Source organism: Panthera uncia, chromosome A2 (genome assembly GCF_023721935.1).
Source record: "Panthera uncia isolate 11264 chromosome A2, Puncia_PCG_1.0, whole genome shotgun sequence".
NCBI lineage: Eukaryota > Metazoa > Chordata > Mammalia > Carnivora > Felidae > Panthera > Panthera uncia.
Genome location: NC_064816.1, coordinates 148319851 through 148340901, shown reverse-complemented (window position 1 = coordinate 148340901; position 21051 = coordinate 148319851). Strand labels below are relative to the sequence as shown.

The 21051-nt window shown below is 42.9% G+C and overlaps 1 protein-coding gene across 1 annotated transcript in view; it reads left to right on the top strand.

Moving 5' to 3' along the window:
* ZC3HAV1 (zinc finger CCCH-type containing, antiviral 1) overlaps nucleotides 1-19996 on the top strand; it is a 61852-nt gene extending 41856 nt beyond the window's left edge. The window contains exons 9-13 of the mRNA XM_049641940.1: nucleotides 439-541; nucleotides 3338-3419; nucleotides 4182-4312; nucleotides 5587-5720; nucleotides 16072-19996. Coding sequence (XP_049497897.1) covers nucleotides 439-541; nucleotides 3338-3419; nucleotides 4182-4312; nucleotides 5587-5720; nucleotides 16072-16337 — 716 coding nt within the window. The 3' untranslated portion in view covers nucleotides 16338-19996. The remainder of the gene's footprint in view (nucleotides 1-438; nucleotides 542-3337; nucleotides 3420-4181; nucleotides 4313-5586; nucleotides 5721-16071) is intronic.
* The last annotated feature ends 1055 nt before the right edge of the window (nucleotides 19997-21051 follow it).

Below are 21051 nucleotides of genomic sequence, written 5' to 3'. Positions count from 1 at the left end.
CAACTTGGACCTGGGTCTACAACATGCATGAATTAAAAATGACATTTCACACTTGATCTAGAAAAATCCTTCAAGATCTAGCTACCACATTCCAACCCATAATTATTGATGCCTGGTCTAGGGTAGCTTATATGGATAATGTGCTGTTATCTGGCTGCCCATGTCCTCCCCTTTACTGTCTGACTTCAATTTAGAGATTAGATTAATTGCTGACTGCTCATCTCATCACCTCTTTGTTTTCTGGGTCTTACAAGAGGGCAGTGAAGGATACAGCTTTTTAATCACGAGAAACTTCCATCCAAAAGGATTTTCTCTTATTCATACATGTCACAGTTCAGTGGTGAAGATCTGCTGTATTCCTAGCCTACGAAAAATAACAAGAAACGTTTTCTAGAACTAATTCTTGGTTCTTGTTTGTTTTCTTTTTTCTGTCTAAAGGGATGATTCAAACAAACGTAGCTTCCAAGACCCAAAAGAATGTTGTCAGAAGGCCAAAATTCGTGTCTTACGAGGATGTGGAACAGATTAAAAGGGGGTTCAAGTAAGTGTTCAGAAGCACTGCCTGCTGGCGGATGCTGTAGGTGTTCACCCGCCGATCTCCCCAATCTACTCCTGCATCTGTTTTCTTGAAATCTTCCTGCTTGCATAACACTGCAGTTTCCTTTTGCATCCTCTATGCTTGTGAAGCGGTACAGGGTGGCTGAAAGGGTAGGCGAGCAGGAAATCTGTCTCTTCCTCTGACTCACAGGGGACTTGGCGGGAGCCTCAGCTACCCGGGTCTCAGCCTCTTCACTGTGCACGGCAGGATCGAAGGGGTGTGCCTAGAAATAACCAGATGCACCATTAGAGGGGCTTGTGTTCCTGTGGGTTCTTCTGCATATCTTTTGTTTTGTTGAGTGGATTTGTAGAGGGTAGGCAGCTGAGGAAGAAATGGGCAAAGAGAGGGAAGCGTTAGTTGCCTGGGCAAGGAGATTTGGACATGATACAGTTGATTGAAGGGGATTGTTTGGAGGAAATTTTGCTGTGGAGGATCCTGTGTCGCTCTCCTCTGTGTGCTCATGAAACTCCGTAAAATCTACATTGTTCATGAAGGGTTTTGGGGTTGGGGTTTCCCCCCACCCTCCCGGGTGATACGTGGTTATGTGAAACAGATTTCAAGGTGGGTGTCAAATCAAGCATGACTTTTTCACAGTTGATTTATTTCAGTTTTTATCAAAACAAGGTGTGTGTGTTGCATTTTGTTGTTTTTATTAAAAAAATTTTTTTTAATGTTTATTTTTGAAAGAGACAGAGACAGAGTGCAAGTGTGGGAGGGGCGGAGAGAGAGGGAGACAGAGAATCCGAAGCAGGCTCCAGGCTCTGAGCTGTCAGCACAGAGCCCGATGTGGGGCTCGAACCTGTGAACCGCGAGATCATGACCTGATCCAAAGTTGGATGCTCAACCGACTAAACCACCCAGGCGCCCCTTGTTGTTGGTTTTTAAGAAACTAAGCGATTCGTCCTTAGAGAATTTCCCACATTCAGAATGTATCAAATTGAATGCCTGTGGGGTCATCTGATAAGAAATTTCTATGAGCTCATGGCTTGTTCAAGATTTAGAGGCTTGATTAGATCAAGGTTCCATTGTTGGTTAATGGTACAATTTAACTGCTACTTTGTACTTCCTGTCACATCACAGTAGGAGGCACATAATGTCTAGTTGTCCTCCTTAAAATTTGTTTAATGTTTATTTATTTATTTTAAGAGAGAGAGCAAGAGAGCCAGGGGAGAGGCGGAAACAGAGAGGGAGACAGAGAATCCCAAGCAGGTTCTGTGCCGTCAGCACAGAGCCTGACATAGGGCTTAAACTCAGGAACAGCGAGATCGTGACCTGAGCTGAAGTCCGACCGTTAACCGACTGAGCCACTGAGGCACCCGTAGTTGTCCTATTTTTAGTGACGAAGACGAGACAGGGTTGTGTCATTCCAGTCTGACCTCTCTGTAACAACTTCTCACTGTTCCTCCTCTGTACTCTCCTCTGTTCCTCCTCTGTTCCTCCTCTGTTCTCTCACTCGATGGTTACAGTTGCTCCTGCTGGTCACCGTTTCAATCCTTTATTTCATCAGCAGTTATGAAATGGTGGTTTTCTAATCCTGTCAATTCTGCAATTACTAGCTGTGTACTGTCTGCCAGGAAGAGTTTTCCTCCTGTATAGTTATCCTGAAATACAGTTTCTACAGGAAAGACAGCAGGATTCTTTTCCTGATGCTTCTCGTCTACTCCAGTGTTTATAGTTTCTCAAAGACACTGTAAGACATCTTAATGCTCGCTCGCATATTAGATCCTTTGAAGGTTGAGCAGGAATATAAAAAGGAAGGAATGCTTTTACATCTTGAATCAGTGGGAAAATAACATTAAATTAATTTACCAAATTACGGATAATGACGCATTTAAAAAGCTTTTTTTTATTATTTTTTAATGTTTATTTATTTTTGAGACAGAGAGAGACAGAGCATGAATGGAGGAGGGTCAGAGAGAGAAGGAGACACAGAATCTGAAACAGGCTCCAGGCTCTGAGCTGTCAGCACAGAGCCTGATGCGGGGCTCAAACTCACGGACTGCGAGATCATGACCTGAGCCGAAGTCGGCCGCTTAACTGACTAAGTCACCCAAGCGCCCCTAAAACGCGTTTTGTTTTTTTTTTTTTTTAAAAATTTATTTATTTATTTATTTATTTAAAAAAAATTTTTTTTTAATGTTTTATTTATTTTTGAGACAGAGAGAGACAGAGCATGAACGGGGGAGGGGCAGAGAGAGAGGGAGACACAGAATCGGAAGCAGGCTCCAGGCTCCGAGCCATCCATCAGCCCAGAGCCCGACGCGGGGCTCGAACTCACGGACCGCGAGATCGTGACCTGAGCCGAAGTCGGACGCCCAACTGACTGAGCCACCCAGGCGCCCCAACATTTATTTATTTTTGAGAGAGAGAGAGAGAGACAGAGACAGAGTGTGAGCGGGACAGAGAGAGAAGGAGACACAGAATCTGAAATAGGCTCCAGGCTCCGAGCTGTCAGCACAGAGCTCGACGCGGGGCCTGAACTCATGAACTGTGAGATCATGACCTGAGCTAAAGTCAGATTCTCAACCAACTGAGTCACCCAGGTGCCCTGGATAATAACTGCATTTTAAAAGAGCCTAATTACTAGTACAACTATACCAGGAATGCACAGGAAGGTAATCCAAAATAAAATACAAAGAAAATATTCTCTGGGAAACCTGGGCTTAGTGACTGGAATTTTGGGACGGAACTCGGGCCTATGGAACAGGGAGCCAAGTGAATTCTTTCTCTTACTTGTAGGCATCAGCCGGCGCAGACCCTGTCAGAGCCGTTAACCTCGACATTGTTCCCTCAGCACGAGTTTGGCTCGAGTGGATATGAGGTACTGGTTTTTGCTTTTTGGTGTATCAATTGTTCAGAAATGGGGGAAGGGGCTTAGCTGTAGATCTGTGTGTTTGGATGAGAAAACGGTTGGCTTCTATGAAATTCATGGATCAAGATTCAAAGGCCTCCAAATGGTAATGGTGTTACTTTCCCAGAGAACAGCCACCCCCTCCAGGTCACCTTGCTGCCCTGCCATACCCGATCCCTTTGGGTCGCGTCCTTGCGAGAACCCTCTGACCTATTAGGATCTCTGCTTCATGGATGACAAAAGCGGGAAGTCAGAGAGTGAAAGTGCCTCGTCTGTTAGTGGGACTTAAAAAGCAGGTTTCTGGGGGAGGGTACAAACTGCCTCAGCTCGTCACCTACCCTGGTTGGGGCAGTACTCCTTCTATACCGTTCCGCGTCCACGTCACGCTCCAGATTTGAGTGCAGACCTCTTACACACCTTCAGTGCCTCTGTCCCTGCTCTAGCTTAAGGCCCTCCCAGGTCACTGCACCAAGTCCGACACCTCCAGGGGGCGTCCCTTTGCCTTTAAGCATCGTGCGTTGCCAGCCATCAGTCAGCCTGCTCCGATGGGCCCAGTGCCAGCGAGTTCGTGACTAGAATGAACTGCCAGATGTGGAAACCCTAAGCCAGCTTATCCCACCTGCTGCTGGGGGCCTGGCAAGGATACCCCATGGCATCAGGGGCCACGTGTGTGGACATATCGTGCTCTAAATGTCTCGTGTTTCACGTTTACATGGTTTTTAATTTTCTCAGCTGTTAGAGATCAATCAGCAGACTCTGGAATATGACACAATAAGCGAGCGTTTTAAAGCTTCCATGAAAAATTTCAAGATTGAAAACATAAAGAAGATCAAGAATACAAAGCTCTTGAATGCTTTTGAAAGGTTGGTGGCCACACGATCAGGGTTTTTCTTTGTTTTTTGTTTTTCTTTTTGTTTCAACGTGAAGTTTGAAAGGATTAGTTACAAGCTGTACTTTAAAACCAGTTCACTGGTTTGTTTTATTTTACTTAATTTATTTATTTTTTTAATATTTATTTATTTCTGACACAGAGACAGAGCATGAGTGGGGGAAGGACAGAGAGAGAGGGAGACACAGAATCAGAAGCAGGCTCCAGGCTCTGAGCCATCAGCACAGAGCTCGATGCGGGGCTTGAGCTCACGAACTGCGAGATTGTGACCTGAGCCGAAGTCGGACGCTCAACCGACTGAGCCACCCAGGCGCCCCATGGTTTATTTTATAGTGAAGAGTGTCTTCAGGGTCTAGTTCGTTTTTTCATTTAAAAAATTTTTGTTTTTTAATGTTTATATTTGAGAGAGAGACAGCTAGCAGGGGAGGGGCAGAGAAAGAGGGAGAATCAGAATCTGAAGGAGGCTCCAGGCTCAGAGCTGTCAGCACAGAGCCCAACACGGGGCTTGAGCTCATGTGAAATGGTGACCCGAGCCGAAGTCGGACACTTAACCCACTGAACCAGCCAGGCGCCCCTCATTTTCTTTTTTTTTTTAATGTTTATTCACTTTTGGGAGAGACAGCATGAGCAGGGGAGCAGCAGACACAGAACTCAAAGCAGACTCCCATGCTCTAAGCTGCCAGCACAGAGCCCAACGTGGGGCTCAAACTCACCAACCATGAGATCGTGACCTGAGCTGAAGTCAGACGCTTAACTGACTGAGCCACCCAGGCACCCCTGGTTTTTTCATTGTGTAAACTCGAACTTCTCTCTTTCGGCTTCACTTTTATGATTCTTTGATTTCATGGGTCTGTCATTTATTTTTATTTAAAAAAAATTTTTTTTTAACGTTTATTTATTTTTGAGACAGAGAGAGACAGAGCATGAACGGGGGAGGGTCAGAGAGAGAGAGGGAGACACAGAATCTGAAACAGGCTCCAGGCTCTGAGCTGTCAGCACAGAGCCCGACGCGGGGCTCGAACTCACGGACCGCGAGATCATGACCTGAGCCGAAGTCGGACGCTCAACCGATTGAGCCACCCAGGCGCCCCAGATGTGTCTGTCATTTATAAGTTTTCATAAATTTACTTTTTTGTAGCTGGAACAAGAAAATTTTAAGGCAATTCGACTTTGGTTTGGGATTAAAGTCATTAACTGGAGTGGGGAGAGGAATGCTCTGGGCGTTAAGTCTCACATTTCCTTCATTAGGAAGAAAATGAAGATGAACAACAAAAGGGAAAACATCCTGTTTTGTGCCACAAGCCGCACCCATGTGGAGTCTATCTGTGCGAATAATTTTGACTGGATCTTACATGGGACTGATGAAAACAAATATGGAAGAGGTTTGTGCTAGAATAGAGACGCCTCACTAGTAGAATCATATCTCAGGCTCTATTATGAGGTATATGCCATGAATTTGTCCTTGCCAGCACGTGTAGGCTTTTGCATGCATGGAGAATTAAGCTCTTGTTAATCTTTTGTTTTTCTTTTTGAGAAAGAGAGAGAGAATGAGTGGTGGAGTGGGGGGAGAGAGAGAGGGAGACACAGAATCCGAAGCAGGTTCCAGGCTCCGAGCTGTCAGCACGGAGCCTGTCGCAGGGCTTGAACTCACAAGCCGTGAGATCATGACCTGAGCTGAAATCAGACACGTAACTGACGGAGCCACCCATGTGCCCCTCATGTTAATCTTAAATGCCCAAATTAGAGTGGTACATTGACCTGGGATGTGATTGCTGTACCATAGTCCTGCTCCTTCCTGTCTTGGGTTTTTTTGCAGGGTGGAAGGACCGAAGAGTTTCAGACATGCTTGCAAAGGATTCTGCCTGTCGGCTACATTGTCTGCCATTACTTCCATTCTAGCTATGGCTCTTCCTGACTTGTGTCCAACCCTGTGAAGCCACTAGAAGTAGCCTTCCATTGCCACTGATAGGTTCTAATCGTGGGAGGAGAGGCCTCTCTCTGTCTCAGGCCATGCTGGGTCACCTGGGGACTAAAGTAGTGTGGGTCTGCCCACACACACAGTGTCTTTTTCAGCTCCTTCTTTCTGTTCCTAAATTCTCCCATATAATCCTTTTCTTTCTTTCTTTCTTTCTTTCTTTCTTTCTTTCTTTCTAAGAACTTCAGAAGTTCAGGGGCACCTGGATGGCTCTCAGTTAAGCATCCAGCTCTTGATCTCAGTTCAGGTCTTGATCTCAGGGTTGTGAGTTGAAGCCCCACGTTAGGCTCCATACTGAGCATGAAGCCTACTTAAAAAAAAAAAAAAATCTCAAAAGTTTAATTTTATTTAAATTATGAGCTACTTTTTAAAAATGTTTATTCATTTATTTTTGAGAGAGAGCAGGGAAGGGGCACAGAAAGAGGGAGAGAATCCCAAGCAGGCTCCATGCTGTCAGCTCAGAGCCCGATGTGGGGCTTGGTCTCGTGAACCGTGAGATCATGACCTGAGCGGAAATCGAGTTGGATACTTAACCAACTGAGCCACCCAGGCGCCCCTGAGCTACTTTTTACTTGACTTAATTTCTCTCTCTCTCTCTCTTTCTTTTTTTTGAATCTAGTTGACACACAATGTTACTTTCAAGTGTAGTACAGCTTGGTGATTTGATACGTTTATTCCTTATGCTATGTTCACAAGTGTAGCTGTCATTGTCCCGTTACATCCCTGTTACGGTATCATTGACTGTATTCCTTAAGTTGTGCTTTTCATTCTTGTAATTTACTCATTCCATAACTGGAGGCCTGTATCCCTCTCCCCTCCACTCATTTTGCTCAATCAACCCTCCTATCCCCTCCCCTCTGGCAACCATTGGTTTGTTCTCTTTATTTATAGGTCTGATTCTGATTTTTGATTGTTTATTCTTTCTTTTTTTATATTCCATTTATGTGTGGAATCATATGGTCTTTGTCTTTCTCAGTCTGACTTATTTCACTTAACATAATAACCTCTAGATCCATCCATGTTATCTCAGATGGCATGATCTCTTCCTTTTTTATGGCTGTGTAATATCCCATTGTGCGTACATGTATTTAGGTATGGGTATATATGTGTGTATGTATATTTGGCACATTTTCCTTATCCATTCATCTGTTGATGGACACTTAGGTTGCTTCAATATCTTGGCTGTTGTAAATAGTGCTGCAGTAAACATAGGGGTGCATATATCTTTTCAAGTTAGTGTTTTTGTTTTCTCTGGGTAAATACCCAATAGTGGTATTATTGGATCCTGTGGTATTTCTGGTTTTAACTTTTTGAGGAACTTCCATACTGTTTTCCACAGTGGCCGTTCTGGTCTATCTGTACTGGTTTATCCACCAACAGTACACAAGCATACCTTTTTTCCAGATCCTTGTCACTGCTTGTTGTTTCTTATCTTTTTAATTTAGCCATTCTGACAGGGGTGAGGTGATATCTCATTGTGGTTTTGATCTGCATTTGTGCGAATCAAATCTGATTCTCGTTTGCATTTGATTCGCATTAGTGATGTTGAGCATCTTTACATGCGTCTATTGGCCATGTGTATGTCTTCTTTAGGAAAATGTCTATTCAGGTCCTTTGCCCATTTTTTAATCAGGTTATTTTTTGGTGTTGGGTTGTATCAGCCATGTAATTCTTAAAACAAACAAACACAAAGAATCACTCATCTTAAGGAAACAATTAATAGTGTATCAATTCTCAAAGGGGGCTCAACTCCTACAACTAAGATTAAATTCACACACACTCCAAAAGGTAAGAAGCCAGTCAGTCAGCCAACAATTTTTTTTAAGTTTATTTATTTTGAGAGAGAAAGAGAGAGAGAGAGGGAGAGTGAGTGCAAGCAGGGGAGGGGCAGAGAGAGGGAGAGAGATTCCCAAGCAGGCTCCACGCTGTCATTGCAGAGCCCGGTGCAAGGCTCCATGTCACGAACTATGAGATCACGACCTGAGCTGACATCAAGAGTCAGATGTTTAGGGGCACCTGGGTGACTCAGGTGGTTAGCGTCTGACTTCGGCTCAGGTCATGATCTCACGGCTCGTGGGTTTGAGGCCTGCGTCAGGCTCTGTGCTGACAGCTCAGAGCCTGGAACCTGCTTCAGATTCTGTATCTCCCTCTCCCTCTGCCCCTCCTCCGTTCATGCTGTGTCTCCCTCTACAATAGATAAACATTAAAAAGAAATGTAAAAAGAGTCAGATGTTCAACTGAGCCATCCAGGCGCTCCAGTCAGCCAGCAAATATTTTTGAGTGCCTTCTGTACACTAGATAGTGGGGACATAGATGTGAACTAACTAGATATGCCCGCCCCCCAAATTACTTCACATAATTAATTAAGTGATTGCAAATGTGCAGCTACTATAGAGGAAGTGAACGGGTCCTATGGACACCTGCCCCGGCTGGAGAAGTGTTCCCAGGGAACGGCCCAGGAGGGTTTACCTGCATTAGAGACTCAGCGTGAAAAGTGAGGGATGAGTGGTGTAAGATACGGCCCCACGGGAAAGAATTGAAACCTGACTCTAAGGGCATGGGAAGCTCACGAAGGGTTTTAAGCCAATGACTGGATGAGAATTTCATGTTTATGAAGTTTAAATGCATCAGTAAAACTTACCTAGAAATGGGATGACTCTCTTGAGATAATGTTTCTCTTATGGGATGACTATCTTGAGCGAGATAATGTTTCTCTTATATTAGAACTCAAAGGAATATATATCCTAGAAAATGGAAATCGAGTATATACGTGTTCTTAGGTTTTTGACGCTGATAGTGACATACATGGGCGTGTAGTCTGGTTTTCCTATTTTGTAAATGGCAGGGCACTGAAACCCTCTGAAGTGCATCTTGATAGTTTGATAGTGTTACTCACGTGCTATCACTTTTCCTTTAACTTGGCAAAAGAGGAGCGTTCTCGAGAGCCAAGAAAAAACCCTGTGGGTGGTGTGGAAGAAAGAGACAAGAATGGGGTCTGCAGTTCTCACAGATGGGCCAGGGGTCCGTCCAGGAGCTGTGCCCATGTTTCCCATGCTACCCTCCGTTGAGAAGGTATTGATGCTTCTACTTGGACTGCCTCCTGTTACACCGAGTTAGGAGGTGTTTTTGTTTTACTTGTATCTATCTATCTATCTATCTATCTCTCTTTAAAGTTTATTTATTTATTTTGAGAGAGAGAGAGAGAGAGCACGAGTGGGGGAAGTTAGAGAAAGAGGGAGACAATATCCCAAGTAGCCTCCACACTGTCAGCGCAAAGCCCAACGCGGGGCTTGAACCCACGAACTGTGAGATCATGACCTGAGCCGAAACCAAAACTCTGAACGCTCAACCAAGTGAGCCGCCCAGGCGCCCCTGTATTTATTTTTAATGTCAACATTCCACTTGCGTCACCTGTGATGGTACCAGTCCTGTCTAGATAGACGGGTTTGAACCACTGGGCCCGTAATCTTAAAAAATTCAGACAGTTGTCCTAAAAGAGGCCCAGTGGTAGATGTCAGAGATGTTCCTCTCTGAGGGAAAGTAAAGCCCCCGCCTTGTGCATGTGTGAAACCACTCCCTTAGGCTGTTATCTGTATGATTTCGTATGTGACTATGTTAAGGGGAGCAGTCTGGACTGAGGATAAGAACAACAGTTAGGTAGGGGCACCTCAGCGGCTCAGTTGGTTCGGTGTCCTACTTTGGCTCAGGTCATGATCTCATGGTTCATGAGTTTGAGCCCCGCGTCAGGCTCTGTGCTGACAGCTCGGAGCCTGGAGCCTGCTTCGGATTCTGTGTCTCCCCCTCTCTCTGCCCCTCCACTGCTCAGGCTCTGCCCCTCTCCCTCAAAAATAAATAAACATTTAAAAATTCAAGAAAAATAAAGAACAATTGTTAGGTAAAAGCCACTCAACTTCACAGTCAGAGGAGATGATTAAAAACTCAGACTTGGATAAAGAAATAGAAGCAACATGAAATTAGGAGAAACGGCACATGTCTGGGGGGTAGCTAAGCAAAGAGGGACGTGTCCTGGTTATAAACTGGATTCAAGAGGCCAGATGGGAGGCCCTTAAGGCCAGGGAACATATTTGGGATCAAGGGTGCTGGGGGCATCAGAACATATCTAAAATCTCCCAGGATTCTGCAACCCAGGTTCCTCCCAGTGCTAAATGGTTGGAAAGAAAGAAACAAAAATGTTATTTTTGAAGGTAATGTGAGTGTTTTTACGTAGAAAACCTGAAAGGGACCCGCAGAGAATTGGGATGTTGGCGTTCTACACAGGAAGTGGGACACGGGTCCCTCTGCCACAGGGCTCCTCTCTGTCATCCCTGACAGGCCCCGCCCAGGATCCCTGAATAACCGAGTTGGAGCCAACTTGACCCGTTTTGACTCCCAGCCTAGAAGAGGGTTCCTTTCCCCGGTCTTACTCAGAGTTCTTTCTAGTTAACAGAGTCCATTATTTTTTTGCAGTGCGTATCCAGATCCTATTTTGGTAATCAAAAGCTGACCGTGATTCTTCCTTTCTCCTTATAGATGTCTTCCAAAGGTTCTTCTCTCTGAGGCCGAGAACGTGTCTGGCTAAAATAAAAGTGGTTAGATATAAAGAATGGTAAAAAGAAAAACAAAAAAGCACAATATTATCCCATTATATCAGTTACACTGAGAGTGAGAAAAAAAAGATAAAGTAGATTACAGGAAGACAGCATATTGTAAAGTCTAAGTAGGACCTCCAGGATAAACAAAAGCTAGCTAGGCAAAAAACAAGGCAAAACGAAACAAAAAAGTTGGGAGAAGAGTGTTTATGAAGACCAGACATTGACAAAGGCTGGGGAGGCTGTGGGTCCGGTGTGAATGACAAAAGATGCGGCCGATAAGGTCGGTGTCTGATCCTGGAAGACCTTGCAAGCCGTGCTAAGGGGAGGGATTTGTCTCCGGAGGGCAACCGGAAACCGCTGCTGGCTTTGGGAAGCAAGTGCCAGGGCCTGGCTGCAGTGTAAGAAAGGAAGCGGGTCCAAGTCTAAAGGTGTTGTTAAGAGTCCAGGTCAGGGGCGCCTGGGTGGCTCAGTCGGTCGAGCGTCTGACTTGGGCTCAGGTCATGATCTTGGTGCTTCACGGGTTCCAGGCTCAGAGCCTGGAGCTGCCGATTCCGTGTCTGCCTCTCTTTCTGCCCCTCCCCTGCTCGCACTCTCTCTCCATCTCTCAAAAGTAAATAAACATTAAACAATTAAAAAAAAAAAGGGTCCAGGGCAAAAGTAGGCTGGCCGAGATCCATTTGGAGGCAGAAGGGATCAAGAGGATGTTGGGGTTCAGGGAATCTATCACGTGTAAGAGATATTTGCAAGAAGGGTTGGATCACTGAATGAAGCAGATGTACTTCCAGATTATATAAGTATGATTTTTATTTTTATTTTTCTGTATTTTTAAAATGTGTATTTATTTGACAGAGAGAGAGAGAGAGAGAGAGAGAGAGAATGTGACTGGGGGAGGGGCAGAGAGCGAGGGGGATAGAGGATTTGAAGCAGGGCTCAAACTCACCAACCCGGAGATCATGACCTGAGCCAAAGTCAGATGCGCAACTGACTGAGTCACCCAAGTGCCCCTATAAATGTGATTCTTAAAAACTGATGATTCATTTTATTTTTTAAAAATGTTTATTTATTTTGAGAGAGAATGTGAGCATGCAGGCAAGTGAGCAGGGGAGGGGCAGAGATAGAGGGAGAGAGAGGATCCTAAGGCTCCTTGCTGTCAGCTCAGAGCTTCTCAGTTGGTTGAGTGTCGGACTTCTACTCAGGTCATGATCTCGAGGTTCGTGAGTTCGGGCCCCGCGTCGGGATCTGTGCTGACAGCTCAGAGCCTGGAGCCGGCTTCGGATTCTGTGTCTCTGGCTCTTTCTGCCCCTCCTCCACTTACTTACTTTCTCTCTCTCTCTCTCTCTCTCTCTCTCTCTCTCTCAAAAATAAACATTAAAAAAAAAAAGAAAAATAGCTGAATAATCAAATCAGGACTCAGACTTTATTACAAAATAGACAAAAATTAATTTAACAAGTATAAAAGTAACTCAGTGCCCTTAAAACAGGCACAACTATCTCGGAATGTTGCAAATAATTTCATGGCTTTATCAAGGACTACAGATGCACACTGAAGACAAATACGGATGAAAATTTGGTTTATTGTTTTTATTCCATTTGCTTTAAGTCAAATACATTTTTACCAGTAACTCCATACTATTTATTTGACTTGACACCTTTTACATGGATAACTTAGAGTTCAGTTATCTGGAAATGTTCGCTTTCTGAAAGAAGGACTTGGAATTGGAAAGAGCGAATAACTGTGTTACGAGCAGCCCAAGTTGTTGTCATAAAATTCCTATAGTGAAGCTTGTGTACGTTTACTCTTGGGAGCTTCTCAGAATCATTTAGTTTTATTTCAAAACAGTGTCTTGTTTTGTCTTTTTTTTTTTCTCAGCCCAGCAAGCATGGAGTGGGAGTAAAGAGATGTTAGAGGTGGGCAGCGAGAAGAAAGTTAACAGTTTTAAGTGGACACAAACACAACTTTAACATTTGTTTTTCATGCTGCGGGTAGACCATTAGTGTAGGGGTAAATGGCTCTGTCCCCCTTAGTAACTCAACAGGGCATCCCTGTGTTGTAACACCCTATATATTGGGATTAATATATTCATCTGACGCATCAAGAAAAGAAAGGGCACAATAAGTTGTTCTTTTTTTTAATTTTTTTTTTTTTTGAAAGCGAGCACTTGTCGGGGAGGGAAAGTGAGATTGGGGGAGGGGCAGAGAGAGAGGGAGACATCCGACAGTTGAGAACTCAATGCAGGGCTCTTGAGCTGGAGTTGGACACTTACCTGACTGAGCCACCCAGGCACCCCAAGGTGTTCTGTTTTTTAAATCCGAGAAACGTGTCTGTTTTAGAGAGATTTCCTTACAAAAAAGCTTGAGTTGTTTAGAAGTTCCAGAAACTGATGTGTGAGGAATGGTTCTTTGCAGACTCATGTATAATGATGCACAGAGATGGGTAGTGTGATACAGAGTTTGCAGTGGGTGTCCATCGAGTCAGAAATAATACAAATAAAGAACGCACAGCCTCTGTATACCCCAGGTTGTTTGCAGAAGGGCTAACTAACACAGTAGTAGAGATGCGTACTTGGCCATCTGGGAAAACTAAGGAGCTGGAACTAGCTGGGAAGGGGGGGGAGGGTCGCTGGCAATGACAGAGGTGGAGTGTGTGGCCCAGTAGAATTGTTGGGGGATGATGAGTTTTGTTTGTGTTTTTGGTCATTTTCCAATTACCTACTGGCCTACTTTATGAAATTATTAAAAGATCTGGGTGGGCACTGTCTTGAATATAAGCTTGTTTTGGGTATACGTCAGTTAAAAAACAAAGGCAGGGTGCCTGGGTGGCTCGGCCACGTGTCTGACTCTTGATTTTGACTCAGGTCATGATCTCAGGATTTGTGGGATTGAGCCCCGCATCAGGCTCTGCACGATTCTGTCTCCCTACCTCCCGCTGAATACACTTTCTCTCTCTCTCTCTCTCAAAATAAATAAACTTAAAAAAATGAAAAAAAAAAAAAAAGGCAAAAATACACCAGGAAACAAAGATATGAAAAAGCAGTTCAGAGAATATGGAATACACCAATAAACATACGGAAAGATGCTTGATGTCACTCGGATTAAGGGAAATGCGTATTAAATTCAGATTTTTTTGTGTGTGTGCTTTGTATTGGCAAAAATTAAAAGGATAGTTGATATCCAATGCTGGCGAAGTTGTGGAGAAATCGGACTTTCTCCATTGCTATTAAAATTTTTAGGCTGCTTTTGGAGGGCAGTCTGTAATATCTGTCAAAATTTAATATGCTCTATCCTTTGACTCAGCCATTATAGTTTTACAGTCTGTTCTACAGAAAGACTTATACAGGCTACCAAAGGTGTATTTACTAGGATATTTTAAAAGCATTTATTGAGAAGTGTCTTGGTAATAACAAAAAAGTGAAAACAACCTATATTTTAATCAGTACAGAAGTAGTTAAATTATGATACATCCATACAATGGAATTCTGTGCAGTCTTTGAAAAGAATAAGGTAGGGTGAGGTGAAGTGACAACAAAATTTTTAGGGCTAAAGTGGAAAAAAATACAGAGCAGTTCATACTGTATAATCCCATTAATGAGCAAATAAAAGAACATCAAACTGTGCCAGAGTAAATGTGTTATATGTGTATGTAAATACACAGAAACAGATGAGAGAATCCCCTCCAAGCTGGTAACTGTGTTTGGGAAGGAGAGCGGGGCCAGAAATGGTAGGTCAGTGATAGTGTTGAACATCATTTACCCAGAATAGCCAGTATCTGACCTATTCAGGATGAGCAATATTTCTGGAGTTCAAACATCTAAAATTATAAAAAATCAGTAATAAAAAATAAATAGTATAAATGAAAAAGTAGTAAATAGTTGTTACCATAAATACAGCGAATTCATTTTACTTACTAACTTTTGCGTAGAAAATCAGAATTTGCAAATATACACATTTCTGTTAAAAAGAGAAAAGTATTTGGCAATGACAAAAATTAAAATAGGAAATTTTGTTTATTTTTTAAGTTTATTTATTTTGAGAGAGAGAGAGAGCGCGCGCATGCACAAGCAAGGGAGGGGAAAAGAGAAGGAGAGACAATCCCAAGCAGGCTCAGTGCCATCAGCGCAGGGCTCGAACTCACAAACCGGGAGAGCATGAGCATGACCTGAGCCAAGATCAAGCGTAGGACGCTTAACCGACTGCGCCACCCAGACACCCCTAAAAATAGGAAATTTTAAACTTTTATTTTTCTTTAAGAGAGGGAGCACAAGCAGTGGAGAGGGGCAGAGGGAGAGAAACAGAGAGAGAATCTCAAGCAGGCTTCACACCCGGTGCAGAGCCTGATGCAGGGCCTGATCCCACCAGGACCCTGGGATCATGACCTGAGCCAAAGCCAAGAGTTGGACGCTCAACCAACTGAGCACGCAGGCACCCCTAAAATAGGAGATTTTGTCAGGAAATTGCTGTTGGTCTGCTGAGTATAGAAACTTCAGTGGTGTCAAGGTTGTTTTACAGTTGAGGACAATAGATCAACTATTTTGAAAAGCTCTGCCAGGGTTTGTGCTATACCTTTCCCTTCCACATTTTCTAGGACCTTCCCATCAGTAGTAAATGAGCTTTGTTCCTTAAAATGTATGCAATATGGGGGGCATGCGTCTGGCTGTGCACTGGGTGTGGAATCTGCTTGAGATTCTCTCTTTCCCTCTCTCTCTCTTTCTCTCTCTCTGCTCCCCCCACCCCCACTCTTGGGCTTGCTCTCTCTCTCTCTCTAAAAAAAAAAAAAGTACACAATTTAAAAAGGCCTCTGATGGAGTATCTTTGGTTCATCATTTACAGTTCAACTCCTCCTGCATGATTTGCAGGAGTTGGGCTGCTGTGACCTCACCGTTTGGTTACTGTAGCCTGTGGCTCACACCATCACTGGGAGCCCCAGCACAGTGGCAGATGTTTTGGTAATTCCACTAGGGCTATATACGGCATTGAAATTTACTTGCATGATAGACTTTTGTACAAAGGAAGTACAAAGGAAGTTTATAAGTATCTATAACGTGTTGCTGACACGTGGGTAGTTAACACCCATCATCCGATAACACCATGGGATACGTAATCTTACAAACTACATGCCTTCTTTTATGATAATTCGTACCCTTTTTCTTTTTCTTTTTCTATTTCTAGGAAATTACTTCAGAAAAGATGCCATCTATTCCCATAAAAATTGCCGGTATGATACCAAAAACATCGTGATGTTTGTAGCTCGAGTCCTGGTTGGAGATTTTACTCAAGGAGCTGTGGGAAGCATAAGCCCTCCTCCACCACCATATGACAGCTATGTGGATTCAAGGTTGAATCCCTCCGTGTTTGTCATCTTCGAGAAAGATCAGATTTACCCAGAATATGTGATTGAATATACTGAACTAGACAAAGCCTGCGTGATTAGTTAGAAATGATGACTACAGCGTCATAAAGGAGGCTATAACCATTCTGTTCACTACAGAGCCAGATTGCCCCAGATAGTAAACTTGTACATTTCCTCATGTAGTTATCAAATTGCCTTAGATCAATGGTTCCCCAATTTTGTTAACACATTTGAATCATCTGGGAAGCCTTCTAGCAATCCCAATGTTCAGACTGCATCCCATTCCAACTAAAACACTGTTTCTGCTGCGAGAGCTGGGCAATGGTACTTCTGTCTCCCAAGGATTCAAATGCGTCCTAAAGTTTGGGAACCACTGTCTTAGACGTAGCTGGGAACGACTGACTCCTAAAACTGCTGTCACTGCTATAAGTTTCTCTCCCGGCTACTCTTCGTTTATTGTACGCAATGGCTTTGTTTTGGTTGAATTGCAAGAAAATTAACTTGGGCAATTTGAGAGGAATCTAAAAACGCCTTTTGATGTAAGGATGTAAGACAGTACTGCCTTTGGATGGAAGACTGGAAAGTTGGAGGGGGAGGCGTATTTTTTGGAAAATGCTGGGGAGGGGGGAAGAAAAGGTAACTTAAATGGTATTACAGCTGTAGCTGCAGTATTGCACCTTCGTAGTAAATCTGAGTTGGGGCATATATTTCTTTATCTCTGCGTTTATTTAGGGGACTCCATCCAGGTTGACTCTCTGGAATGCAATAAAAAGAGCCACAAAGTATGGCTCAGAGAGAAGCAACCAACTGGAGTTTACTGCCCAATTTTGGGCTTTTTATATATATGATTATAGAGAAGGTTTTTCAGGTTGGACTTTCATGAAGTAGTTGTATTTTGGGGGGATATGAGTCACGGTAACCAGATTCACACAAATATTACTGATAAACCTGAGTGCTATTTGTAGTCGTTCGGTGTAGCAGATGAGACTCACCAAGGAATTAGGAGCCGGGCCATCCCTACTGGAGGGTGGGCCCCTTAAGGAGGCGAGATGTGTTTCCTGGTGAGCGCGGAATCAGAACAAAGAAAACAACGCCTCAAACAGGCCTTGCACCTGCAAGGGGCTTCTTTTTTCTACATATAACGGATTGTTTGCAAGTGTAAGTACAGTTTTAAAGCAGTTGAGGGTCCTAGACCAAGAGTTCCTTCCTTATAACGAATCAGGTTTTTCCTTCCAGTTTTCCCTTTCAACATTGTGTAACATTCATTCGCCAAAGTTTCCTGTTACAATTCCTTCTAGCAGACAGGTTATAAAAGTTAATTAACATTAGAGTTGATTTTGTATTAGTCAGATTGTAGATCAGTACAGACATCTGCACAACCCCTTGGTTTCAAGGACTCCACCAGTAACATGTATAGAGATTTTTTTAGGGCAGGGTTATTTTCTGGGAGGCTTGCCACAAATAATTACTCTAATGCACTTTTGGGTTTTTTTCCCTTGAATGGTAGCTCCTGTTTGGAGTTTTCATTTCCTGCTCTTGGTTCTCACATTTTCAGAGATGCAGTTTGTCCAACTCTGATTGCCCAGTAGACCTCTTTGCTTGGATATTTCACAGGCACCTCTAAGGCAATGTGTCCCAGGTGGAATTCTCTACCTGCCTCCCTCAAACGAACCATTTTCTCCCTCAGTGTTTTATAGTCAGAAGTCATTCTTGACTTCTTCCTCTCCTTCTCCCAAGCTGTTCCCAAGTCCAATTTTACTTCTGAAATATTTCTTTGTCCCCTTCTGAGATACTGTTTACTTAGTAGTAACAATGGCCATATTTAAAAATTTTTTCCTTAATCTTTAAAAACACAGATCCGATCATGCTTTTGGAGTAAAGTTCACAATCCTTATTATGGCCCCACATGATTATGATTTCTCCCTTCCCTGCCCTCTGATATTTATTTTCTTCCACACAAGCCACACTGGCTTCCCTTCTTCTTTGGTTCCCCTTTCCTCCTAGCTCAGTGGTTCTCAATTGGGACTCCTGCCTTTTTCGTTTTTGTTTTTGTTTTTGTTTTTTTATGACAAATACATTGTAACATCTGTTTCATTATCCTCAAAATGCAATTCAATGGTCATATACTCTACCTACACATAATTGCCGAAATAAATTTAAAATTAGTTAACATTAACATAAAAGGGAAATAAAAAGCACATTACTTGGGCACAACTATGTTAGAAGACCTAGCAGATGTTTATACCTAATGTGTAAATTTAAAAGAAGGTAGAAAATCAAAACTGATTTTATACAAAGAAGTATAAGAAAATGAAAAAGCAGGGAAAGGAGTGGACCTTAGAATAAAAACTAGTGATGCATAACTTGTTTGCATATGATAGTACTTATAAGAGAAATATCGAAATAGAATGTTAATTGAAATAAACATATTATGCAAGGAAATCTACAGATTGTCGAGATGGAGAAAATGAGGAAATACAGTATTTTTTGCAGACGAGCTGTAGGTTATACAAGAATGTCTAGCGAGACATTCAAAATTCGTATAGGGTGCACAGTAGTAGTTTCTTACTGTGAGGAACTGTCCAGAATATTGTAAGATGTTCCGCCTACTTGGCTCTCATGTACTCGATGCCAATAGCACCCTCTCTTCCCCTCCACTTATGGTGGCAACTATAAACCCTAGCAGATCTTTTCACCCTTTTCAGAGCAATAACATTTTGTCACATCTCCTTTGTTGGCCTGAGAGGAATCGTAGGGAATACAGTCTACTTACACACATGGATTTCTTTAAGAACCAATTTAATGCCCCAACTCTATTATAATGGAGAAATAGAAGGAAAGAAATTTGTAATGACAATAAAATGAGTTTCAATATGTAAATGCTCAGGCACGACTATTCTATACGACATCATGAAGTAGATACTTACCCCTACTTACAATGAATGGGTTGGAGTTTCAGAGTTGTCCAGAGGCTACTTCCTATAAAGAAGTACTGGGAAATGAAAGATTTAGAGGTATGTGTGAGCGTAGGATGAAAACAAGTGTTAGGGTAAGTCGTAACAGACCATATATCTTATCTGTAAGAAACAGAGCGAAATTACCTTAACTGAAATAAGGATAACGGACTGCCTAAGAGGAAAAAATGAATGATATTCTCTCAGGCGCGCTGTAGGTCCTACATAAATGTCCAGTAGGACGTTAAAAAGTCGTATAGGATACCGAATAATTCTTCTTTGTGTGGGACTAACCCATCTACTGCAGACATGCGTTCTCCCTGGCTGCATCTACTCAATGCCAGGAATAGTTCCCAATAATTATGAAACCAACAACCTATCAATTTCTAAAATCCCACCGTGAGAACCACTGACTTAGTTCATGTCTTAGTATCCTCAGATCAGTTTACTATTCCCTCCATAAGGAGTCTTCTACATTAGATGAGATGCTTGCTTCCCAAACCCCCGGGTTTTAAAAGTCTTTGTGCCTTTCTTTGTTCATTTTTAGCATCTGTCCACCTTGCAGTTATCTACTTTCTGTATTAGAATGTAAGCTCCTTGAGGGCCGAGTCAACCCGTCTTATTTACTGTGCCATACCTGATACTTGCCTGAATGCTTGATTGGCTGATACCTCGGATGCCTTTTGTTGAATAAAGTAAGCTCAACTATTTATATTTCAGTAGTTCAGTTGTATTTCTTCTTCTTCAAGCTTAATTCTAGACTATCCAATAAAGAGAAATATTAATTTTGCTCTGCTGCCTGAATTTGCTATATTTATTTCTAGGTATCTCCAAAAATATAATCAGCTGCACACACTAAGTTATTCGATGGAGGATAGATGTTTGTCCCTTCTCGCTTTTTCGTTCCAGGACTTGATGACCAGGGAGCTGTCAGGATAATGCCAAAGAAAGGCAGGTGGTGGTGATGGACAAGCCCACAGTTGGTTGGCACATCTTCTGTCTAGGGGCTTAGAGAAGGAGGCGGAAACTGCGAATATACTTTTCTTGGTCTCAGGGGAGGGAACAGAGCCTGGCTGAACCCAAAAGTTAAAAATATAAATGGTTTTTAGCAGAATTGTCTTATCAGTCCCTCCTTTAAAAGCTCTTCTCCACTCATTCTTTTTTTTTTTTTTTAAGTTTATTATTTTGAGGGGGGAAGGGGCAGAGAGATAGAATCCCAATCAGGCTGTTAGCACAGACCCTGACGCAGGGCTTGATCTGACGAACCGTGAGATCATGACCTGGGCTGAAATCAAGAGTCAGGTGCTTAACCGACTGAGCCACCCAGGTGCCCCCTCCACTCATTCTTTTTTGATTACAAAGGTTGGATGGAAAGAAAGAGGAAGAAAATCCCTATATGGCAGCAGAAATATTTTATTAAAAAAAAATTTTTTTTTAATGTTTATTTATTTTTGAGGGAGAGAGAGAGAGCATGAGCGGGGGAGGGCAGGGGGTGGGGGGAGACACAGACTCTGAAGCAGGCTTCAGGCTCTGAGCTGTCAGCATGGAGCCCAACATGGGGCTTGAACCCATGAACTGTGAGAACCTGAGCTGAAGTCAGACGCCTAACCGACTGAGCCACCAGAAATTTGATTAAAGTGAAGGGAAACCCATTTGATTTGTATCCCAAGGTAAATGAAACAATGTGTAGCCAACCCATTGCTGTCAAAGCACCCACATTCAAATGCACAAAAATACTAGCAAAACCAAGCATGGGCAGATTTGGTCTTTTCTAGTTAGTTATTTATTTGCTTTGTCATAGAAGGCTCCCCGTTTTTCAGAAATGATTATTTGAGAAGATGTTAT